A 27000-nucleotide genomic window follows, 5' to 3' on the forward strand; every position below is an offset into this window, starting at 1 on the left:
ATACCCTTTGTCACAACATGTTGAAAAGCTTGCTAATTTTCCGAAGCAACCAAGAAAGTGCTAGCAGTCAATTCAGTGTGATTAATTTAGCATTTACATGAAGCAAAGACTCATGTAAAACCTGAATTGACTCTGACATCAATGTTTTAATATTCTTAGTAAGAGTGAACCTGTTTTATTCTCTAACCTTAATAAAAGAATAAAAGCTTCAAATATTTCAAGATTACGAATTCTTCCAGAATACATTATGTCAAGAGATATCACGTATCTTCGAGACTGCACCGTGACTTAATGGTGCGTCTGTGTGTTACCTCATTTGATCCAGATACCCGCTGAGGAGCTTCTGTCTGGTAACTTTCCATCGTGCCATAGTTATAGTCCTGAAAATCATCAACAATATTTGCCTAAGAAAAAATTCAAAAGAAAACTAATTAGTAAATAAGTAAAATAATCCTGAATATGTGAAAAAATGATGACTGAATTGGGTTCTAGTATTAGCCAAATGCTATTTCTCTAGTTGGGTGAAGAGCACGACTCATCATCAGAGATCTTCCGGCTTATCTGGGATAGATCTTGATTGCTCTTTCTTTGCTACCTTTACCCCTAGTTTGGCTTTTGCGGCTGCTCGATTACGTTTCTTCCTCTTGGATGAAAATTTTTCAGATATGGGGAGTGTAAACTTTTTGGACTTTTCCTTTGACTTAGTGGCCACTGTCTTCATCTTCTTTTTGAAACTGGATTTCTTTTTCTGTAAAACGTGATGAAAGATGGAATGGAAAACATAAATAAAGTGAGAGAGGAAATAAACAGCACAGAGGACAGGAAACAGCCACAAAAGCAAAAGGGTCGGCTTTCCTTCGGGACAGCTGCTGTCAAAGGAAAAGGAGTTGTTATTCCACAGACAAACAGATGAGCGAAAGGTTCGTGATCAGCTCGAGGAACAGCGGACGGAAGGAACCACGGAGGACCAAGAGCAGAACACCACACACAAAGACGCGACTTTGTTTTTACCTCTGTCTGTGCTACTGTCTCCTCAGTTACAGTGGGTGTCTCTGTTACACTGTCAGCCTCTTTATAGTCTGCTTCCCCATACTCATAGTCATACTCGATTATATCCTCAGGTGCATACTACATTGCAAAGGGAAAAATACCAGGCAATTTTGTTAGTGGCAAGTAATACTACTAAGAGAGCGGGAGTCATCTTAACTTTTACTCAGAGTAAATGTTAAGAGTCAAGAAACCCATGTGTTATTTAAGTCAATTTGCACTGCATAGAAAATTATACTGTCTTATTCAGAGTATCACGGGAATGACAAAGCGGGATTTCTAAAAGCGGAACAATGGTTAGGGTTGTGAGAAAACTAGGAGTTTTAAATAATGATTCAAACTTTTAATTGTTGAACATTAATTCAAACACAACATTTATGTTCTTAGAGCTGTTAAATGTTCATGCTAATTTTGATTCATAAAAACTGCTATGCAAATTTCTACTGAAAGAATTTGACAGTAATTTGAATCACTATCTTTTTATTAAGCAATATGTTTAAAAATAAAAATATAGGCCGGGCATGGGGGTGTATGGCTGTAATCCCAGCACTCAGGAGGCTGAGGCAGGAGGATCATTGCAAGTTCGAGACCAGTCTGGGCTACAAAGTGAACTCAGGGCAAGCCTGAACTGCATAGCGAGACCCTGTCTCAAAAAGACAAAAAAAAACAAAACAAAAAAAACAACAAAAATTCAATTAAAGAATTCAATTGGGAGTAGTATTTTTCTTTATAAAGAAAGGAGAGACAGACACATGCATAAATGATAAAGCAATTGATTCTCCCAAGTTAAGTATCTTAATGAAAATTTTAATCAAGAATAAAACTTAGACATCATCCTTTTAATCAAAATAATGTTAATACACAAAAGTTGTATATAGCATAATCAGTATATCCAATAAGCTAAAGCTATACATAAGTTTAGCTTATTAAATATACATACATATACCTAGTATAGGTATATATATCATAAAAACAAATATACATGTATATATATAGTATGTATATATGGGTATATATCCACATACAATATGTACATATGTGTATATATACATATATAGTATGCGTATATATATAGTATATGTAGTACGTGTATATATATATATGATAAAAGCAATATATGATTTCCAAAATACTATATTTAGACCTCCATTGGTGCTCACTTCAGCAGCATGTACACTAAAATCAGACCTCAGTTGGCACTTCAACTAATCCTCTCTAATATGCCAGCAAAAATCCTATTGGCTACAAATCTTTTTGATACTTGTGATCACAGTTTGATTCTATTAGAAACTGCAATGCAAACATATGCAACATCACAGACATATAATTAGGCATGTCCAAACTGACTGCGTTGCATGCTACTTTGTACATCCGACCTTTAGTGAAATATCCCCACCAAAGAGAAGATTCCTAGACAGTTCTGTTACAAGTTTTATTACATATAAACAGGCACTTCTTTATTATCCTTTAGGATGGTCAAAGCTCCAATCTGACAAAGTTAATAAACACATTCATAATTTTAACCTTCCAGTAATAGCTTCAGACTCAGTGACTATAACTTGGAAGCATTCAAAATGATTTTCGTATAAGAATTTATGTAGAATTTCATAAAATAGAAAAATTCTTGTAGACTGCAACTTTAAATATTTTTGCTTTTTCGTACAAACGTGCAAAATGCCTATGCCTAGAAATTTAATGCAAGCACTATTAATAACATGATAACAAACAATTACAATTCCCAGTAAATATAAAACTCATCCACATATCAAGTAGCCATTAACAGAAACCGAATACCATCTAATGAGTAATTTTTTGTGAAATCATTTATTTTTCGATAAGAAACAGTGACTGTCTGTAACTATTAATTGCCAGCTGAAGTAAAATATTTTTCAGTGTATTTTGTGCTTCAGGCTTTTTAAATTAAATACATTTTTCAGAATCATGTGTGTAAAAGAAAACAGGGAAAGCATAAAGAGCCAGGCTTAAACATGGACAACATAGATTTTGACAGGTCCGGTGTGCAGAGACGTATGTGTGAGTCTGTACCAAGGTACTTGCTTAGTCTTATATCGTGCTTTTCTCTTGTGTGAGAAAACTTATTCCCGCTCCATAATTCTCTCCTATTTGAATTCGTTACAAATGAAGAACGACCAGAACGATTGTTGGGGAGAGAACAGAAAATACCATGTTCACCTCCTAAAACACTAAACCTCTCTCTTCTTTTAGAGTTCACTCAGGAGTCGATAAAAACAAATTGCTGCTTCGCTTCTTTATCTGCATAGCATCTCCCTTTCTGAGGGATTTAGTGTTCTTAGACCTTCCTGGTCTACAAAGCTTTATAAGCAATTTTTGTTGGTGACTCTCCCTTCTCATTATAGAATTTTCAGGTGGTCTTAAAGGCAAGTAGAAGAGAAAGAACTGGCTGTAATCGAACAGATGAATATGTGCAAGTGGACACTTGGTGGGATAGTTCCAGCTTATCTGAAGGGGTCTGGCAGAAATTATACTATTTGATGGGAATGGATATTCTTCAGGAAATGCCATAAACTCTTTTCTTAATTTATTAGAAAATAGTGACCATAGTAAAAACCGTATATATATGAGAACTAGCACATATGGCAAATATTAAGTCATTCTATCTAATCTTTTTTTGTTTGTTTGGTTTTTTGGTACTGGGAATTGAACTCAGGACCTTGTGCTTGCCAGGCAGGCACTTGTGCCACTGAGCTATATCCTTGGCCCAGCAAATATTAAGTCTAAAGATGATCAAGATAATACATTTTTGGAAGTCAATTTTGTTTATTTATATTTATTTATTCACTGTTTTGATTTTCAGAGGCAGGTTTTTGCTATATAGTTCAGTTTGTTTTTTTGCTATATAGTTGAGGCTGGCCTTGAACACACAGTACTCCTTCTGTTGGCCTCCCAAGAGCTGGTATTGCAGGCATGTACCACCACACCAGGCCAAGCCAGTTATTTTTCAATTATTTTATAAAAGAGATGGTCTTGCTTTGGTTTCACTTTATTTTCTCATCCTTTATTGGAAAGAATATAAATTTTCTTTTACATAATATGTGTAATATAGAGAAGGAATTAAATGTCAATTTATGTTTTCTTATAACAATAGATGATTTAGCCTGACAAGAATATTCCAAAACCATGATACTTTTAATATTATTCATACTGCTACTTCAGTGGAAACTTGGTCATTTAAACAGACTTAAAATCTAATGAAGTATCACCACTTTCAGATCTGTACATGGTACACTCTCTCACTCTGTGATCACAAAGCAGTGCTGTGCTGAGCACACAGCCAGCTGAAATTTAAGAACTGACTAGAATATGTGCTTTAAGGATACTATCTGAACAAAAGTACCAATTAGAAAAAGCATACTCCAGCTTTTACAAAATTGATGGGCATGCCAATCCAAATTAGAATAATCAGCCGGCAGTGACTTTCAGAGAAAAAGTAGCAACATAAAAAAATATTGTGTATGATTAATCCTCCACATCATGCTTTATGTTCTTAATCCAGTCAGGTAACACGGTATTATTATTTTGTTTACACTGACTATCTGAAGATCAATTATGAAAATGAATATTGGGAATATAATGAGATATGAATGCCTACAGCTCAAAATTAGGATTATTTACTAATTTAACTCTTCTTTTAATACAAGTATGAAATATTTAACTTGTTACTGAAGTATCAGTCTAATATGATTAGGGAAAACAATAAAAGTTGATTTTTCAGATAAATTAATAAAAATTAATATTATGACAATAAATGTAGAAACTAGTAACATCCTCTTTATTACTACATTATTCAACCAATTTTTCTTACATTTTCTATTATAGCAGTGTGCTATTTTTCCTATCAAATGTTTCTCGTTAAAGTGAGTTTAACATCTCAACAGCATGCTAAATATACATTTCAACAAGTAAAATAGAAAAATGTGAGTTTACGGGTAAATGAATTTAAGAAGATGAATAAAAATTTCCCTAATTTAAAATAATTCAGCTTACCCAACACAAGAACAAAATGTGAAAACAAAAACCTAAAAGTGATAGATATATTAAAAGTGCAAACCTTTCTTCTTCCAAAAGTCAAACCATATCTGTTGATAAAAAGAATAAGCCTAATCATTCTAATATTAAGATGCTATTTATTTAAAATATAAAATATTTATGTGCTTAATAAAATATTATATATTACATGCATTATATGTTGATAAAGACTATTTTAAAATATTCATTAGAATATTATTTAACAAAATGTTAAATCAAACATGAATGCTAATATTAAGTAATCAAGTAACCTGTAAGATATAAAAATCTTAACTCAAAAGTATTTCACCTATCACCTTGGAACTCACAGAAAACATATTTAGTGAATTGTGAGGAAATAAAAAGAATGACATGCTTGAGATTATGAAACAGCCAAACAAACTATTCAAGTAATTTTTCTTTGTTCTTTCGTATTTGCCTTCCTGTTGGCTTCTTAAGAATTTATCCTGTTTTAAGAAAAAAACACTAACATTAAATTGTGGAAAACACTAGTTCAACAGAATTCACGATCATACCTTAAGATGTAGTGTCAAAAATGTATTTTTAGCATGTAACATAGAAAAACAAACATGAATTCACATGAGGAACGATAAATCAAAAATAAGAGCTGAATTCATTCTAAAGAATTAAAACTAGCAGGTAGGACCTACTGCTGTAATTCAAAGAGAAGAAAATACTATTGGAGTTAGAGCGGTTTTCTTGTTTTCAATCTTTTGCCCCATCTGAAATATAAAACTCAGTGTTGAGAAAACAATTTAAAAATATAGTCCTGCTTCCAACTAAAGCATAAATCCCTTCCTGGCTAACTTCTCTATTAGAAATAGGAAAAAAAATCACTTTAATTACTCAGCATAACCTGAAATTTTAGAACAGCCCTAACATTTTCTCATCTGCAAAGGCGCGGGGAATAGCAAGGACTGCAGAAACCACTTCAGCTTTACATCGAGGGCTTGTTAATTATTCACATAGGAACGGCAGAAATAAAGCGACTGGAGATTATCCCCTCCCCTAAAATGCTCCAGCACACAGAACACGTGTGATATCTATTTGTAATAAAAGTAATCAACAAAGTACTTTAAAAAGTTACCAAGTGTCTCTGAATTGCTTCTTCTTGGAAATATTTAAAGACCATTAAATAAAAAGCATAGTCTAATTAAGTGACTAAATAAGCCTAACCCTAAACTGCAGGCTGTGTCCACACCCGGGAGATGAGGGGAGCCGCCCTGACCTCGCTCTGCTCACCTCGTCTACCTGCGGTTCTTGAGCCTGAGCCTGAGCCGCCGCGGGCGCGGAAGAGTCACAGTCTGGGCTATAATGCTCGCAGTAGTCATACGCCGCCTTCGGGTCGCCGGAGATCAGAAACTGCTGGATGTCCCCCTGCACAAACGTGGACAGGCATACAGTCAGCACGTTCCTTTGTGCAAACTTACCAGATTTGCTCGAAATGAACTCTAGCTTATTTTCAAACATCTAAAGAAGAAGAATCACATATATATATTTCAATGTAAGAAATTATAAGGTTGAAAAAGTTACACTTATTTTACAAATCAGCTATAAAGATTAAGATGTCCTTATTATTTTTCTGGTATTAAATATTTATAGTGTACTTATCCACTTATTAAAATGCCATGTTAGGGACTGGGGATTTAGCTCAGCGGCACAGCGCCTGCCTGGCAAGTGCAAGGTATTGAGTTCAATTCCCGGTACCGGAAAAAAAACAAAATAAATAAATAAATAAAATAAAATAAAATAAAATAAAATTCAATGTTACTGCCTCCAGTTAACTCTGCATATTAAAGGACAAATGATGTATGTAAAAATAAATGCAATTCCAATATTAAAATACTAAAATGTTCAATTAACAAAATAAATTGCTACTGTTAGGCAAATTTATGATAAATTTAAGTGAAAATATGTATTCAACAATCCACTTTGGTTAGCTTAATTGATATCAAAAGCAATTCTTAAATGAATGAGAAAAGCAGACATAAGAAAAATCTAAATTATAAATACAAATGTATACGTTTGTCACACATTAAAAATAAAGTAGTGTCTAAATATATATAAAAAATAATTTAACTAAAAATCTGCATAATTTTCACAAAATGGCATTAGAAATATTTAACAGTAAGAATGTCTACAGAATTTCATTTTCTGGAGATTATGTATACCGTAAGAGAAAAGTGCAAATATTCTGCACTTGAAACAATGTATCCGGTTGCTTCCACATAGGCCTAATGCAACTTGAACCTAGCTTGCAGTAAGTGTGGACCCTAACCACACTGACTTCCGAATTATCCAGAAGATGTCTAGGCTGATAATCATTTATCTTGGACATTCGAATCCCTGTACGTTTGAGTACATAAGTCTGATTTATAGAACTCCTGCTTTCATTTGGAATAACTGTACACTCATTGGACCTTGCCCAGATCTTTCTCAACTCGAGTTATTTAGAACCTTATCAAAATACAAACATTACATCAAAAGCTTCTAAAATTGAGGGTTAGGAAGGACATTACACCGTATTTATTTATACTACATTCATTTATATTATATTCTACATATTTATACTATAGTCATTTATTCATCAAGAAACGTGTAGTGAAAAGGTGTTGAAAATAAAATAATGAACATAGTGTTATGGACACAGCAACACACATGTAGTGTAATCTTTGTGCAAAATACTCATTTCATTTCCGCTAAGAGGCGACTGCTGGGTCATATGGCAGCTCTGTCTTCAACCTTGTGATGAACCTCCTTGCTTTCCAGACTGGCTTTACCAGTTCACCTGCCCACCAGTAGTACTTGATTGCTCCTCTTTTTCTACACTTCTGCCAGCCTTTGTTTTTTCTGTCTTTTTTGAAGAAGTCACTATAACTGGAGGGAATGATACTGTGTCTTTGATTTGCACTTCTCATTAGTGACTGTGACACTGTTTAAAATGTCTATTAATCATTTGGATCTCTTTTTAATGAATTGATTTCACATATTTTGTTCATTCTGTAATCTAATGTCTGTCACTGGCTTGTTTGCATTCCTGCTATATTCTGGATATTAGTTATTTCTTGGTTGCATGGCTCACAAACACTTTATGGCATTCTCTAGCTTTTCTCTTCACTCTTTAACTCTTGATTATTAAATCTGATGCAGTTTTTGTTTTTGCTACCAGTGCTTTTAAATTCTTATCCAAAAGATTCTAGCTCCAACTGAAATGACAAGGCATTTTCTTTTAGCAGTGTGAAAGCTTGGAATTATATTTAAGTATTTATTTCACTTTGAATTTATTTTTATAGGTTGTTGGAGGTCCGGTTTCATCAGTCTGACTGTGGAAATCCAGTTCTTCTAGTGCAGTTTATTAAAAGGACTATCTTTTCCTCAGTGTACATTCTTGATACATTTTTGAGTATCAGGTGGCTGCAAAAGTCAGGCTTCATGTCATGAGTTCCAGTATGTTTTTATATCTGCACCATGCTATTTTGGTTACCATTGTTTTATAGTATATTTTGAAATTACATAGTGTGAAGTATTGTTCTTTTGCTTATGATTAATACAGTATGTCACTCAATTGTTTTCTGCCCTCGGTAGTACCTAATGAGAATTAGCTATAGTCTTAAGAAATTTCTGCATGATATCAGTAGTTTCATTTGTACCATTTTGAAAGTTCTCTCTTTTTTAGCTTTTGCCTGATTGACTTTGATATGTCTACCTTATAGCTCTACAAGTTTATTCTACTTGCAACTGGCCAAGATTCTTGGATATAGAGATTAACATGCTTCATTAATTTGGGGAATTATCAGCTACTAGTTTTTTTAATATACTTATTATAGTTTTTCTATTTCTGAAGCTCATGCAATGTCAATATTGGTATGTCACAGTTCTCTGAGGCTTTTCTACTTTTTGTCATTTTAATTTTTTTCATACTAGTATCCTACTTTGATCTATTTTGAAGGTCACTGGTTCTTCTGTCAGTTCACATATTCCTTTGCGTATCTCTATGCAGTTTTCCATTTCAGTTATTATACTTTTCAATTCCAGAACTTCCATTTGGTTATTTCAAAAAATAATTTCTGTCTTTATTGCTATTCTTTGTGGATACATTATTATTATATGTCTCTTTAGTTCTTTAGTCATGGCTTCCTTTAGTTTTTTTGAATATATTCATAATGCTGATTTAATATCTTTATTAAGAAAGCTCAATATTTGTTCTTCTTAAAAGATACTGCTTGCTGTTTTTCTCTGTACAATATATAATTTTCTACTTTTTTGCTTATCTAATAATTTTAAAAATTTTTGCTATTGTTCTTGAACACTTAAGATTTTAAATGACACTTCTGGAAATCATACTTTATGCTCTTCTATCACTAAGGTTACTGTAATTTACATTTGTTACTACTGCTTATTTATACAACTGCCTTCTTTGTGGTTCTAGTCATAGGAGTCTCCGCTTGGTTAAGTTAGTGATCAACATATGACTGGCCAGAAGTTTTCTTCAAGACTTCGTGTACGTAAATGGCCTGCACGTAGTCTGAGAGGCTTTTATCTGTGCCTGGGAGCACAGGCTCCACACTCTGACATTCTACCACCAGCCTTAGGTCCCCCTACTTGCCGTGTAGCTTCAAGGTCATCAGCATAGGAGGCCCTAGAGCCTCTCCCTGGGATCTTCAGGTCTTTCCTGTTCTGGGACACAAGGCTTTTCATTGTCCAGGGGAGTAGGGAGCTTTTTAAAACCATCTATAAACATCTCATTTCCATCTTTTTTTTTTTTTTTTAGTGTTTTTTTCTGCCTTTTTGCTCCAAATTTTAACACAAATTAACATGGGCAGTAACTTGTTAGTATTTTCATCTAGACTGTCTCATTTTCACCAAAAAGTAAAACTCAAAAGTAAAAAAAGTACACCTTTACCTCCTTCTCCAATCAAAATTCTATCCTTGGTCATAATTTGATGAATTTTATTAAATTTAGAAATTTCTCCACTGGTCTCTCAGAGTTTGTTATTCAGCTAATTTTATTTCATTATTAACACATTTCTTCACTCAAACAGTGTTTTAAAAGTGCATATCACATGGAAATGTGTTCATGAAATGCCAAAATATGGCAATACCTATTTAATTCCCAATAAAACATGGAATAAAGGAAACCCAGTACATATCTATCCAGAAAACTACACAGAATATTATTAGTATTTCCGAACTGAAACTACTCATAGTCATATGACATACAGGAATGTAAACAATTGATCAAATGTTTGTTTCTGAGATTTTTTCAGCATCTTATGTTAACATATAGCCAAGTAATATTGTCAATGCCTTCTGATTATTGCCAGGCTCAAAACATACCAGCATAACTTCTTAAAATATACCGATAACATATATCAAACACTAAGTGATCATAGAGCCTGAGTAGTCACATCTGGGTTGCTATAAGTAAATAATCACAAAGAACAAAAGAGAATTTATTACCCAGTTGCTCACTCAGCTGTATGAGGAAATAATAATGAGGCATCATCTAGCAAACCGAGCACAGATTGAGTAATAGCATCACTGACTCTCTCCTTTAGAAACCCTCTTTCCTACATTTTCTCTCACATCTGCCATTATCTACTTACAACGGTGGCTTCTTGACATACGTGAAATTAATGCATGGAGAGATCATACCTAAGGTCCTGTTCAGGGTGAAAAATTTTAAAATTACATACTTAATTGTATAGGAATTACACCGAGCCAAGTAAAGCTACTGTTGAAACACAAAAGTTGCCTATCTTATGCACAGATTGTATTTTTTCAGTGATGTATTTTTAGAAGGAAGTTGCTTTCTCTCTTTCACTTAATGGTCTTTGACTGCACTAGATGGAATGCTACCCACTTTTCCACTATAAATTCTTATTGAAGATGTTTAATAGCTACAAAATATAGTACTGGAAAGAAGTTATAAACTCAGGAAAGAAGTTCTATTTTTCCCAGAAATTATTTTACAATCTTTTATATTAATCATATAATATGTTATAAGACAGCGTAAATTAATAAGGGGATCGTGACAGGTTGAATGAGTTGCAAATACTTAAATTTTATGGTGTTAAAATATCCACAGCTGCAACACTGAATTACCAGATGAACTTGGCACTCTTGGCTTACAACGCATGGAAAAGATACTGCCGTCCTCTAAAGATCTGTAGTGGCAAGACTAAGACTGAGTTGATGAAACTGCCTTGTGATCGCCAGCTGTGTCAACTAGGTCTATCATATTTTCCTATAAACTTATGGATCTACAGAGGGAAAACAAAGTGGATGTTGGAAAACTTACAGAAACTAGTTAAATACATCGAGTTTTTTCAGTCCACAAACACTGCAAAGGACCCCCGTCACGTTTTCTGTCAGTGTTGATTACGTAAATTCTAACATACAGTTCTTTGAGAACCAAAGGACAATTCATATGTGTTCACAGTTTTCATGTGTAGGCCTAGCTATTTCTATTTTCTATGCTATGATGATAATTAAATATGCTTTGTAAAATACACAAGTAACACAGTGAGATCTTGCATTCCAAAGAATCACATTTATTGAAAATATGTGATACATAAACTTGGCCTAACAGGTATCCATATAAAGAGTCTGAATTTTTAGGTTCAACTTCTCATTCTGTATTAGGCCATCCAGGGTTTGGCTGACATCAAGCCCTATTCTGAACACTCTCTAAATTATACTGCAGAGCACTTGACTGTAGAGAGTATACAATGGAAAACGAGGTTCTGACAGATGTGATATTCAGTTCCATCTAACTGAATAATGTGACCTATGAATTGGTTACGTTCTTGTATCCTAATAGTATCTGAAGAAAGGCAGGAGAAATTCGGCTATACCCACACAGCTAATTCAGATGTGGAACTGATGTTCAATGAAGCTCAAAAATGGTATCTCTACAACGTCAAACTAGCAACTAGTGACTGCATATTCTATAGGGTTTTCAATCCCATTCCAAATCTTGAAACATCTAAATTTTTAAAATTATAATTTGGGTATTTCTTATGTTCTAAAAAAAAAACCAATGTAATTTTGGCAAGATTTGTACAAGACTGTAAAGTATTATTACTATGTATCTCAGTGACTTTCAGAAATTTCTGGAATTAAATATTACATCCCCCTCACTGAGTAAGTCACACAGGAGAATTTTTTTCATAAAGTTATTTAGCTTCCAAATTTCCTGTTGCCTATTCTTGTGTCTATTAAGTTGTAATTTGAGGTTATCTTAATGGCAGTCTACACATTCATGAAATACTGCTCTAAAATGTCTCAAGGTATGTTATTAACATATCCTAAGATATGTTATTAGCAAATAGGAGTTAGCTAGATGGGGAGGCAATACCATGAAACAGGAAATATATCTCAAATTTTAATGCACAAAACTACATTATATATTCAGAGAAATATGAACGGTGTATAGTTGGAGAGAAGGACTCACATATGATAGTATGTGGAATGAGAGATAAAAATTTAAAAATTGTACACTAAACAAGGAACAAATGTAACTCCTATGTATGAGCCGACTTCTAGAAGTTATGCAAAGTCATTTAAGGACTTTAAAAACTGGAATAAACTGATTAATGTTGTATTTTAACAGAATCATTTTAACAACAAAGAGGAGGGGTATTTGGAATCAGCCAGTCTGGAATCAGGAGAATTGGTGAGGAATCGTTTCAATACAGCTTTGAGAATTCAGACCAAGTCAGATGAGGCAGAAGCGGAGCAGACGAGAGTAGAACTACTAGGAAAAAACACCTGTGAAATTGGACACTGACTGGATGCTACCGTGGGGAAAAGATGGCAAAGAGAATGAACAAAAGTGTATTAGTGAAGGGTGGAGGGAAATTCTTCACTTCTTGAGTGAGCAACCTTAGGGTTACAAAGATATTTACTCAGATAAGAAAGGGAATAGGGCTGGGAATGTTGCTTAGGGTTACAGCACTTGTCTAGGATGTCTAAAGCTCTCGGTTCTACCTTCAGCACTACAAATAATAATAATAATAGTAAGGAGGAGAGGGAGAAGAGTAAGTAAATGAAGGAAGGAAGGAACAGGAGGGACAGAAGAAGGAAGGAAGAACAGAGGAAAAGATATTCAGGGCTCAACACAAGAAGGGAAGAAATAAAATAACACATAATGGTCGTTTTGGAGTAAGTTCAGCTTTTTATTTAAGAAAACTATCTTCATTTGCATTTACACTCTACCTACAGATTGTCACATTATGTCACTGAAGCTAAATCAAGACACGGGTGGAAGGGGCTGGGGATTTAGCTCAGCGGCAAAAGCGCCTGCCTGGCAAGCGCGAGGTCGTGAGTTCGGTTCCCGGTACCGGAGAAAAACCAAAAAAACAAAAAAAGACACGGGTGGAGTAAAAATCAGGAAAATGTTTCACTTTAATCTTACAGCCTGTACCCTTTCTGCAGCTGCTTTGCCGCTCTTTCTCGCTGACAATGAACAGATCAACTTGTTTAGACTGAGCGCTGTGATAAGTCCTGTCCTCAGAACGCACGTGGGGGAACCCTTAGCTCTAGTATCTCAGGCTGTGATTGTATTTACAGACAGGGCTTTCTAACAAATAGGTAAGTTTAAATAAAGCCCTTCAGATGGACCTCAGTACAGTCTGACAGATCTCTCAGAGGAGATTAGACACAGAGAAGCACAGTGGTGAGAACAAGACAGGGCAGAGGGAGTGGACAGCCAGTGCAGAGCAAATAAGAGCCCTGAGAGAAGGCAAGTCTGCTAAAACTTTGATCTTGGATTTACACATAGCTGGAAGAAGTATAAGAAAACAATTAAACTACCCAATTTGTGGGAATTTATTATGGTAGCCTTAGAAAACAAGTGCAGATCAAGTTACTACAAGTGCCATGTTTATAGCAGAGTAAAGGGCATTGCAAAAAAAAGAGCCACAACAGCAGAAAAGTATACAAGAACAGATTATTGTTTATTTATAACAGGAGTAGTAACTGACTATCAGGGCTCGGCATTAAGGAGATGCAAGAGAAACATCGCCACATTTAACTTGTCAAATACTTAGAACTCAAGAAAAGCCGGTACAGAGAATTTGAAAATGAATTTAAATATTAGGTATCACAAATAGACACTAACTAAAATATGTGTAAACTGAAGATATTTGATTCTAGCACAAATAAATATAAAGAAATGAGTTATTAAGTGGGAGAGATTTAAATAAATGTACTAATTATGTGAGAATTGATATAATTTAACTTTTTCAAATACATTTTCATTGCACTAGCAAAAGTTCAAACAATTTTTGGTTTTAATTATAATTGCACTGTTATGGTTTGTGTCTGGGTGTCCCCCAAAAGCCTCATGCGGCCATGGGGCAGGCTTTTAGAGGTTGATTATGGGTGTGAGAGCTACACCCACCCTCGGGTGGATAGTTTGCATATGTAAGAAAGAGGAAGAGGGTGCTTGAGGCCATTCCTCCCTGGTGTGTGGTTGCTGCTTAGCTGTATTCTGCCACCCTGTGCTGTAGCCTTCTGCCATGTGCCACTCTGCCTTATAATCTGTCAAGTACGGACTGAAACCTTCACAAACTGTAAGCGAAATAAACCTTCCTTTCCTTAATTTTGGGCGTCAGATATTTTGTCCCAGCAATGAGAGAAAAGTAACCAAGACATGCACATTAAGCAATTTAAAAATCTAATCCTACTTCATGTCAGCAATGAAAATGATAAAAGATACAAAAGCGTATTCGCACACCTGAATTTCACATGTGTCATACACACATGTATCAGAGTGTTACTTATATGTACTATTCAGTTCATTTTATCAGCTCCTATTAAGGTAAACAATTACTAAAACACATTTACTTCCTACCTAAGAACACGCATAAAAATTTAAATTACAGATCTAAAAACATAAAGGTATTCTTAGATTACAAAATAATTCATTTCTAACTTTACCATTGAAAATATCACTTCATTTTGATCCCCCTTCCTAAACCAATTCATCTGATATTATAAAATCTGTAATTCAAAATAATGTAACTGAAAATATTTAAAAACTAAAAAAGATCTTAAAATAAAATCATTTGCAACATTGTTTTTAAATTAACTTCAAAAATATTCATATGAAAGGAAACATTAGGTATCCTATAAATTTCTAACACATTTTAACAGTTAACGGATCAGTTCATATAAGTAATAGTACCATAAACGTCAAATACAGCCTTTGCATAGGCATGACTTTCACTGCTTGTCACACAAAAATAACAGTAGAATTTTATGTTTTTCTTCTACTTTTATAGTCTCTGACTCGGCAGTTAATTTTAAGCAAAGTTGTCTTATACAGAAAGTTGGCAGTAAGGAGTGAGACCACCACTATAACTACAATAACGGTGGGGACCCCTGGAAATTGGTTCATGGAGGGAAGTTGGAAAAGTCTGAAGCAGCACCTTGATAAACCCTGGAATTCTGTAAGCGGAGTGTTAGAGCTGATTCTTGTCAGGGCTCAGAAGACCAAAACGCTAATAGAAATGTAGACCGTACTGGGTAGGCCGGTGAGATTTCACATGGAAATAAGGATTCTTTCAAGAGTTGAATAAAGATCACCCTTGTTACACCTTGGGAAAGAAAACGGACGCTTTGTGTGAAAGCCCTAAGACTCCGTGGTAGGCCAAACTTCCAGGCGACAGTCTAATGTACTTGGCAGAGGAGCCCTCAGAACAGGAAAGCATTCAGGCTGTGGAAGGGATACCACCGGCTGCTTTTAGTCACATCTACAGAGCCCCAAAGAGGCAGAGCAGGAAGACGTGGAAAAGCTATAGCCTGCAGAGGATGAGAGGAAAGAACAAGCGTGCTTAGGAGACAAAGAGGCAGGCCTGGAGAGTGTGAGAGTGTGAGTGAAGAACCACCAAAGAAAAAAGTCAAGAGTGGTGATAGTAGGCCCATGGGCAAGATGCTCTGAGGCGATCTCCAAAATCTTCATGGTCAACACTCCCATCATGAGACCATCAGAGACCTACAAGTACAAATTTGTTCCAGAGAATCTCCAGAGTCAAACTGTTTTGGGAAAGAGAGCTGGAGCATCCTGCCGGCCAAAGCTCACCTGGGTTTCCCGGCTAGCCAGCGAAATGTATTGCGCAGAGCTCCTGCAGCTGGCCTAGGTGTGCCTCATGCGGGCGGCAGACCTTAGCATTGCTCGTGTGATGCTATTTTGTGCGTGAACAGGACACAGAGTTAGGGGTCCTAGCGCCTTCCTCCGAGATTTTGAAACACAGCCTCGGAATGCAAGATGTGCGCTACAGAGCGAGACTTGCTGCAGGTGCTCCTGGTGAGCAATGCCTAGTAAAGACGGAGGAGTGAAGCTGAGGCAGTGTGGAACTCCTAGGGTAAGAGAGGTACCGGCAAATACAAATGCCTGGTGGAAAAGGTGGAAAACAGCACGTAAATCTGTCTGGGAGAACAACGCTGTAGCAGCTGTGACCAGCATAGCTGCCCGCAGGCCTGGGAGTCTAATACCTCTCACAGTGTATCCAAGAGTTGAGAAGATAAGGTTTACTGTCTGCTCTGCTGAGTTTCAATCTTGCTTTAGGGAAATTCTTCCTGTTTACCTCTTTCTCCCTTTTGAACAGGAATATGTAACCCCGTGCCTGCCCTGCCATTGTATATTAGAAGGGTGTAACTTCTGTTCCAGGTTTTACAGCATCTCACAGCTGAGAGTTTGTCTTGAGGCTCAGATAAAACTTTGGTCTTAGACTTCTGAGCAATGCCAGAGAAGGTAAGACAGTGGGACTTGGAGGGAAGAAATAAGTACATTCTTCACTGCGAGAGAGACAAGGCCATTGGAGGGACAAGAGCAGAATGTTGTTTGGATACTGAAATGACCAACAGAAGACCACTCATTAAAGATTCAGGCCCCAGAGTGGCTCTTTTTTTTTTTTTTTCTGGTACCGGGAATCAAACTCAGGACCTTGCACTTTCCAGGCACTTGCGCTTATGCCACTGAGCTATCTCCCCGGAAAGTAGCTCTTTTGGAAGGCTGCAGAAGTTTAGGTATAAGGGTTGTCTCGGTATCACTTGTGTCCCTGGATACATAACTTTAAGAGAGATTGTGGGTCAATGTCTGCTCCAATTTCAGATGTGGCTATTTGCTCTCACATCTCTTTCTGCCATGATGTGCTGCCATTGGACGCCCTCACAAGAGTCTAAACAAAAGGAGCCACCTATGGTCCTCTGAACTTCTGTAACTGGCACAGACTGTGTCTCTCTATAGGTTATCTGCTGCAGGCATTTCACTGATAGCGCAAAGCAGACTAGTACAGATCCATACCGCTACCTCTATACTTTGCCCTTTAGCCCTAGGGAGAATACTGCTATTTAATAGGTTTTTAAGCTTCCCTTCTTTACACCGCTGCAAACATCTGAATAGCTTGATTCCTGCCCAAGTTGAAAAAAGACCATATAGTTAAAGGCCCTAAAATAGTAACTGGTTCATTCCAATTAAAAATGTTTACACACATATGATAGTAAGCTTATGGCTTCAAATATCAGTATGTACACCGTTTGCAATGAAAATACATAGTCTTTACCAGCAGACAAAAAGCAGAATTTATAATCCACTATTAACCAGTCGATCTACTTTGCTTTGTTTTGTTCAATTAAATTCATGGCAATATAAACTTCATGAAAACAACTGTTTTGTTTGCCGTGGTTTCCCCAGTTCCTGACGAGGCCTGGACGTACGAGGTTCTCAGTAAACATTCAATGAATAGGACACAAGGCACATACTTTTCTCACCATTAAATGATTCTATTTCAACATTTGTAAATTAAGAATACTTATTTGTCTTGTATTTCTTCTTCTTTTTTTTTCTCTTTTTGAGACAGGGTCTCAGGCTGGCCTTGAGCTCACTTTGTAGCCCAGGCTGGTCTCGAACTAGCAACGATCCTCCTGCCTCAGCCTTGAGTGCTGGGATTACAAGTATGCATCAACATGCCTGGAAAAATTATACCTTTATTAACTAATGCATTAGAACACTTAACTATATGCCTGAAACATAGGAAATCCTCAATAAATGCTTTGTGGTACTGGGAATCAAACTCATGACCTCAAGCTTGCCAGGCAGGTGCTATGCCACTGAGCTATATCCCCAGCTACAGAATTCAAAAACAAATTAGAACAGCTTTGAGAAGGGTTTTTACTTAAAGTTGCACACAAGTATTTTATTACAGTATATGGAGGCAAGCAGAGGACAATATGTCTACAGATAGCAGACATATCTAACATATACATAAGCACTCTGCAGTTTAAGAAACGTTACAGTAGAAGTCACTTGTAATTATTTCAAAAATGTTCACTCTCTGGAGTCTTATAGTCATTATTTGGTAAGTCAAGTCCATCAGGAAAATATAATAGAGAGAAAAATGCATACAGCTAAAGAGTCTAGCAGGTGCCACTGGAAAAGAAGGAGTGTAACAAAATTCTACATCATTTTTACAGCACAGTCTCTGGGCTGTACAATGTTCTTCACACTTAACATCAGAACTTTGCTGAGAAGTATAGAGGGTCTTGGTAGAGTTTTATATCTCACAGCCAGTGACACGGCTTGCATTAAATCCTGAACATAGCACAATATTCTTCAAAGGAAGATTATCAGAAGATTAATGAAATGCCTGTGCTTCCTCTCGATTCAGACTGAATATTCTTAAGAAGAAGATTATCAGATTAACGGAAAACCCGCGCTTCCTGCCTAATAGACTTGCATGTTTTCCAAGACAGAAACTGTCATCATACTTTTACCCCTAACATTCCAAACAGTTAATGATTTTTTTTCTCAAGTATTTTTTGTGGTAAAGGAAAGCTGCTAAAATGCTTAAAATTTTAGTACAGTTGAAAACTGCATCAGAGACTCCATCTGAACCATAATTCAAAGGCAAAAATGAAAGAAACGAACCACAAACCTGATAGATAGATAAATGCTATCCCTACAGCGCTTCTATTGGAGAGCATTTAAGCCTACTTAAGAAACGAGGTTTATGAAGATGACAGTGTCCCATATTAATTCAATGTAACTCTAATTCAATAAACATTTACCGAGTATTACAGGAAATGCCTAAAGTTATGTAAAATCCTTCCAAAAGTATTTGTTTATGTTATAATTTCAAAATTATCAATGTTGAACAAGGTTTTTACTAAAGGTAAGTATTAACATGTATCTATTTCACCAAATGGAAAAAGGAAATATAATGGTGAGAAAGGTAATACATCTTGAGCTCAATTAATTGTTGGCCATAGAGAGCTATTCCTTGAATTAGTAAGTGCTAGAAAGCATATTTATTTTTTCATTCATTAAAAACTATTACATGGAAGGCATAATTCTAGGCTTCGCAGGAAGAGCACAAAGCTCCTGCTTCTTGAATCTTGCATTCTAGAGGCAGAAGCAAAATTAGGAAAAGAAAATTTGTCAGAAAGTAACAAGTGCTAAAAAGAACACAGAGCACTGAAGAACGTCGTTGTTACTGTTTGTGTCAGAGTATCCGCAAGAGGGTTCGTGCGCTGGCAGCTCAGAGTCTTGGCCTGTGATTAGACCCTAGGGGGCTCACTCCTAGCCCTGGGCATGGTGCTCTTAGGAGGGGCTGGTGGAATTACGTCAGTGAGGGTAAACCAAGGAGGCTATACCCTGCCCCAAATCCTTCTTCTCTGACTCTATTCCACTCTCTCTGCTTCCTGGCTACCCTAGTTTGAGCAACTTTCCTCCTCCAGCCCCTTCCGTCATGCTGTCTGCATTGGAGCCCCCAGGCCATGGACTGAAACTGAAATAGTGCCACCTGTAAATTGACTTTCTCGGGTATTTAGTCACTGCATCAAAGTGCTATACTGAAAGGTGTAATAAGGAAAAAGATTCATTGAAAAGACGTCAAGAAAGATAAATCTGACTAATCAACCGAGGAAATAAAAAACAGATGTGTAGGGGAAAGCCCTCCGGGCAGGACTAGTGCAGAAGCAGGAGATACCCTATGGCAACATCACGTTTGATAAGATCAAGAAAATAACACCTTGCTGAGCAGAAGGAGCTGAGGGGACAGGAGCCACGGAGGAAGCCAGAAGCACAGAGGTGTGGTGTGAAAAGAAAAGTCACTGAAAGGTGATGATCAAGTTATGATCAGCGTTATGATCATCAATTCCTTCTGCCGGCTGTCATTTGACAGGAGCCAGTTTGTTAATCTAGACTTCTGTTAGAGAACAATCAGACCGAAAGACAGTAAAGCGAAGATCAATGAAAAGGTTCTTGCAATATTCCAAGGCACAGATAATACTAATAGTTATAACAGCAGACAGTACTTACTGGCACTTAATTAGGCATTTTTAAGACTCATATACAGTCATTATTAATCTTTCCAAAGATCAATTTAAAAAAATTAAGTAATTAATTATATTCCCAGTATACTTCTTTGAGATAATAATTGCACCTTAACTGTATGTTTACTACAAAACTCATGAGGTATAGAAAAGATGGTAAATAAGACTTTGTCCAAGATGATCTCTTGGCCTTTCATACACTAAAGCATTGATTAAAACACATAGTTTATAAGCCATAAGAAAAGAGAGCTATTTCAACTTCTCTAACATTCCAAAGGGCTCATGTGCCAGGCATGGTGGTGCATGTTTGTATTCCCAGCACTCGGCAGGCTGAGGGAGGAGGATCACTGTGAGTTCAAGGCCAGCCTGGGCTACACAGCGAAATGCACAGATCTCAAGGTCTGAACTACACAGACTTTGTGATTCCATCACAAAACAAAACGAAACAAATAAAACATGTCTCTGTTGCATCATGTATTTACTATCTACACAATAGTGCTAGAAATCTAAGGTGTGAAGTTCTTCTGTAGTGCCACATATCCTAATGGTTCCTCAAGAGCTATCAGTTGTACCCACATTAACACCTTAAAGTTAGATCCTTCTTTTCACTTTGCCTAGACAGTCTTCCTTCTAAGAATTTTTACTTAAGCGAGGGTATATAGTCAATGTTTCAGACCTTCTTCCTCTGTACTTGGTTCTCCTTATCTCAGACTCTTTCAATGACCAAAAAATAAATCAAAATTTAAAATGTGAACATTCAACACCTACTTGAAGAAATTTCTCATGTCCTACAATTTAAAGCTGAAGCCCTCAGGATGACAGAATGACGTAAAAGGCAAACAGGCCCTTGCACACCCAGCCAGGTACCTTCCCAAGTCCCCCGAACATCATATTTCTCAGAGCTACTGTGCTAACTGCGAACACTTATCCTTTGCACATGGGTTTTCATCTTTAAATGTTTACAGCTGTTACCACCTTTGAATATTGTTATGTCTTTATTCAGAAACAATCATATTTCATTACAACTAGAGAAAATATTTATTCTGCTTTAATTGGAAATAATCAACTAATCAAAGAAACATTTAACTTCCAATCGGTACACGTTCTCCTACAGCCAACCCCACCCTTTCTGCACCTTGAGGCTACCAAAGCTTTGCTGCATTCACTGATCTGTGCTGACAGTAACCACTCTGCCACCTTTTGTGCCTGAGGCAGCTCTTGGAATAGCTAAGTTAACAGTAAATAAGGGCTGGGGATTTAGCTCAGCGGCACAGTGCCTGCCTGGCAAGCGCAAGGTCATGAGTCCGATTCCCAGTACCGGAAAAAAAAAACATAACACTAAATAAATCTTGCTTTCAAGAAACTCAGAGTTGAATGGAAAGCTAACCATTATCCGTTAATCATAGAAAGTACTGGACAAGATAGAAAAACAAGACAGCAAATGGAAAGTGGCTTATTTACTGAAAAGTTAATCAAATGCTCCAGACTAATAATATACCTTCAAAGGGAAAGAAAAAAAGGATCTTCTTTTTCTCAGAAGCAGTGTATACAGAGACGTAAAACACACAATACAAAAGCGCGTGGCACTTTATTGTACAAGGCTGGCAGCACAGACGCCAGTGATGCAGTGATCCACAAAGTAGAAAACTGAAGCAAAAGGGCAATGCTCCTGCCAGAGGGTAAGCAACACCCTGTACACGGTGGTATATGGATCGATACAGCGCTCTGAAATCTGCATCGACCTCACGTGCTTCAATAAAGCAGTTCCAGCCAGAACTCCCACTGAATATGAAATTCTAAGAAAAGAATAATAAAGTTCTAAAATATAGCCTTGTATCTGCATATCGCAACACGCTGATACAGATCTGATTCCACACAAACTCACTAGCCACAGAATACCACACAGCAGCTGTATAATGAAGTAGAGAAGCTTCGAGAAAACAGAACTGAAAAAAACGCCCTACAGACTCAATGAAAAGTTTGTCATAAGTAATGCGGCAAGGTTTTGTGTGCCATTCTTCACCAGGTCTGTCAGATCAACTCAGTGTGAAGCAGTAAGGGATGTAATTATACCTCAAATAGAGAAAAACAGATGCTCCTTTCCACCTCGGTTAAGGATAACTCAAAAAAGATTTAAATCAGTGTGTGCATGTTGCCATCAGAACACAAGTATCTTTACTATCTCCTAAAATAGAAAAATCCAGGGAGAAAAATTTCCATCTCAAATCTCAACTTTGTAGGTAATTATTAACAACAAATCTAAAAAAAAAACTGAGGTACGCTAAACTTGCTACAGTGAAGAATAAAAGTTTATATTTTATAAAACTACTGCTACAAGGCAGTGTTAGGTTCAGAGTGTGATCAAAACATACACTGAATATATACATTTGAAAAAAAATCACAGGAAAACACACATTCTCATTAATTTCCCCCAAAATACTCCTCCTGGCATTGAGCACACTTCTTCCATCTTTCTTGCCAAGTTCTGGAAACAGCTTTCGTACCCTTATTTTGTGTCCTAACGAGGTGTGATCAAAAATAGTGTTAATGTTGCTGCCAAGTCCCTTCCAAAAAAAGGCAGGATGATAAAAACATTCTGGTGTGTTCTCATCCACCTTATTCACAAGATCGGGCACTGTGGGACTCGAGGCTCCTCCCCAAAGCCTAAAGGAGCATGAAAGGTAAACACTTTGAATCAATTGAGGACACTGAGTCAGCCATAAGACGGCAAGTAAAGACACTCCTGAAAGAGATCGCCCAGAACTCTTCCAGAAAGTGGCAAGGATGACGGGGAAGTGTGTCTGAGGAAGGGGAAGCATTGTAAAGGTGATAAAAGACAGATTATCTTTTACTGTAATTTTTTAAAATCAGATATTCACCATATTTTTCAACTGTTTTTCATAGATATCATTAACTTTCTCTTCATGAAAGCCCAATGCTCTCCATTTATGAAGAACTACAAATATATATTGATATTAGAGAACTCCCACGTGTCCATAAACCCAGTCAGTCTTTAAAGCAGTTTAGCGGCTGAACTTTAGCAGTACCCGGGTGTGTGGCATCCCCTGGGCTTTTAACATGAATTGGCTTTGACCTGTGTTTCTTACACTCAGTTTGGACAAGGAATGATTTTAAACAGCCAGGCTTCCAAAGTTTTCCTCCTATTGCTTATGGTTTGCCATTTCTCTTACAATATTACATTATTTCCTGGCATTGGGAAAGTAAATAATTGTTCTGTCTTAGTATATTATGCATAACATGAACAACAAAGCTTATTCCAAACAGTGCTTTCAGCAACCTTTTGAAGAGCCAGAGATACATACCCAAATGCACAAATTCACCAATGACTTACAGACAAGAGCAAAGCTAAACAGGCATAAGTCAACTCAACGCTTGTTTGTTTTTCTTTTCACTGACTCCACATGACTCTGGCACAGTAAATAATAAAGTCTAATTGTTTTTGCTTTCAGATATTGGAAGCCTACTTAAAATAATAAACCATACCCGATTATTTTACAAACACACTGGTGGCTGCTACATTAAGCTTATCTTCTGCTTTCACCTAATTCTAGAACTCGTCAATTAAAGACAGTTTTTTTTTTTAACAAAACTTAAACATTCAGTATTGCAAGGGACAGATATTAATCTTCAAATGACTCTGCTGAAGTAAGTAGCACTAGTGTCTCATTTTGTAGATGAGGAAAAAGAGAGAAGTTGAGTAATTTGCCCATGATGTCCAACGTGGTTAATTCCAAATACAAAAATCAAACTCATCTGATCCTGAGTTCATACTGTTAATTAGGATTCATGCAGTTTAAAAAGAAAACTCTTGGAGATGGAGACCACTCCTGTATATTTTAGTGTTTATGTGGATTTTATTTTGCTAAATCTAGGAAGTGAAGTAATACAAAGCTGACTAACAAGCAAAGAGACTATAAATTTTACTAAATTTTTGTGTAGATGGGAACCATTTCAAGATGTGTTCATGCTTTAAAAAAAAGAACAACAAATTTATGAAGAAATGGCATGATGAATGGATCTTTAGACTAGTGTAAATTCTAGGACTGTCAATAAGAGATATATTGAGGGAGTGTAAAAGGTGCTGAAAGATGGGATTTACTTGTTCAAGTTCATTACAGCCTCAATCACCACTAGGCAGGGATTAAAGCTGTTTTCCCAACCTGTCATGGGAGGACACACCTCCAAAAATATTTTTATGTCTTTCTGTGTGTAAAAACGATAAGACAATGGCTCTTCCTGCAGCAATATTTCCTCAGATGATACTAGATTAAAATAATCAATATAACAATTTAATACATTGTGAAAACACATCCTTATTTCTTTTGAATTAAAATAGTTAATTATCCGCATTATCTTAATCTTTTTGCACTCCGCTATTCTTACACTTCTTCGATATCAGCTGATTACTCTGTCCTTTTCTTGAATTTTGCCAAAGGAAATCATTATTATCTGTGCCAAATCACTTACACCTTTCTGTTTCTAAAGTTCAGTTTTGATGAAAGACCTTCTAAATATGCATAAAGATTTGAAGAAATGATTTGTGGATATAGGTTTCTATTTCAGAAATTACACAAAATCCTTATTCTGTTGCTTTTAAAAAAGAAGTAATATACTTTTTTTTCTTCTCTTATTCAGAAAATTTATAATTAAGAGAAGTAAGGGTAAGAATCCTTTAGAGATGAACGGTGAAATAATCAAATTACACCTATTTTAAAGATTCTGAAGATACGACTAAGGCCAGGTGGTGTTTTTCAGTCTCCACAGAACACAAATGTTTCATGATAAGAATTAACAACTAAGGGGCTGGGGATTTAGCTCAGTGGCACAGCGCCTGCCTGGCAAGCACAAGGTCGTGAGTTCGGTTCCTGGTACCAGAAAAAACAAACAAAAAAAAAGAATTAACAACTAAAATGTCAGCGTCTTGGGAATGCCACCACTCCCATGGCAGTGTAATTCCACTACAGTCTAACCTATCTGCTGATAAGTATATGCCCTGAACAGAGTACTTTAACTGAGAACTCCGAAAAAGCAGGCACATCGTGGAAGAGGTTCGAAACTAAGAGAAGTGAATCCATAGGTGATATTTTACTGTGATTTGTTTTAAGTTCTCTTTTTTTTTTTTCTTTTCCAAGGTTTTGCCCCAAGTGTGGAATTGCGGAAGGAAAATGAGGTATGGCTAAAACAGGCTGGGAAAGGAGGCCCAGCAAAATCCCAGGACGCATGCTCAGAACCATTCCCAAAGCCGTGCGCGCGGATGTGTCAAGAACTCCAGCAGGTTCTTCACAGATGCCCTGGATTTGACACCAGTGTGGGAAAAATAAAAAATGGGTCACAGTCAATAAGTGCTTGCTATCTGTGTCTCCTCCTGGTAGCCCTCCATATATTGTAAGGGGTATTTTTTTCCTCCTTTTTTCTATTTGGCCCAAATTTGTTCTTCAGGGCCTATCTTTTCCTATCTTTAATACATATGAAACTCTGTCACCATCTATACTTGTTTCATTCCATTCTTGGTTAAGGACAGAAAGAACCTAGAAATCACCTCTAATAGGGGGTTACAGAACCCAGAGCCCGGTGACATATCCTTATAGCTGGCAACACAACAGTGCAAGATTAAAATTCCGAGAGAAGCTCTGTTTCTGTGCAGAAGAGCCAGGGGTAGTGAAGGCAGGGAATTCACCTTAGAGGGTAGGATTCACCTTAGAGAATCTAAAAGAGAAAACTGAAGAAGGAAATCACCTAATTTGGTTCATGTGTCACACAAACCTCAAGCTGTCACCATAATAAACCATTTATGACAGTCCCAAACCAATGAGGAAAAGTCGGAGAGGTGAACTGAAGTTTTAAAACTATCTATAGCTATCTCAAATTAACACTGAATTTATCTTTACTCAGATAGGAAAAATATAAGGAATAAGGAAAACACACATATGCAGCCATCCTGTCTAAGTGAGAGAGTGGAGCTGAGGAGTGCTGATGCAGTTCGCAGTTCATGAGCTCAGACTCACTGAACGACTAAGATCTAGACAGTGCTTCCTGTGGCCAGCGCTTTACCGCAGTCATGAAAGATCTCTCGGTCTCACCTGAACCTCATGTCCTTTCTACAGCAAATTACAAAGCATATTACAGTTTTCCCAGAGTGATTGAAGAAACATCAAAACTTGGGTCAGATTTTGTAAGGAAATCAAAATTAACACACTGGAAAATTTTTAAAACTTAAATGTTTTAAAATTTAGTAATCCAATAGCATTAGTGGAAAAAGTAGACAACATGAAGAATGGATGGATAATGCAAGCAGAGTTCATAAGTATAAAAAGAACAAAAAATAAGTATTATAAATCATAGGCACTGCAACAAAAATAAAGAGTGCCCTTGAGGGGCACATTACTAGACTCAACACAGCTAGGGAAAGAATCTCAGGGTCTCATGATCCACAATAGAAACTTTTAACCCTGAAAAACGCAGAGGAAATGACAAGGTGAAAAGAAAATGGAAGACTAGGGGCATGGTTCAGGGCTGCAGTGA

The 27000-nt window shown here is 36.6% G+C and overlaps 1 protein-coding gene across 1 annotated transcript in view; it reads right to left on the reverse strand.

Annotated features, from left to right (window-relative positions):
- Positions 1-27000, reverse strand: part of Col11a1 (collagen, type XI, alpha 1) — a 192619-nt gene that overhangs the window by 136518 nt on the left and 29101 nt on the right. The window contains exons 5-7 of the mRNA XM_013516403.1: positions 6358-6492; positions 1012-1128; positions 312-404 (exon numbers count right to left, since the gene is read on the reverse strand). Coding sequence (XP_013371857.1) covers positions 312-404; positions 1012-1128; positions 6358-6492 — 345 coding nt within the window. The remainder of the gene's footprint in view (positions 1-311; positions 405-1011; positions 1129-6357; positions 6493-27000) is intronic.

This window comes from Chinchilla lanigera, unplaced genomic scaffold (assembly GCF_000276665.1).
Source record: "Chinchilla lanigera isolate Chin_1 unplaced genomic scaffold, ChiLan1.0 scaffold00034, whole genome shotgun sequence".
Lineage (NCBI taxonomy): Eukaryota > Metazoa > Chordata > Mammalia > Rodentia > Chinchillidae > Chinchilla > Chinchilla lanigera.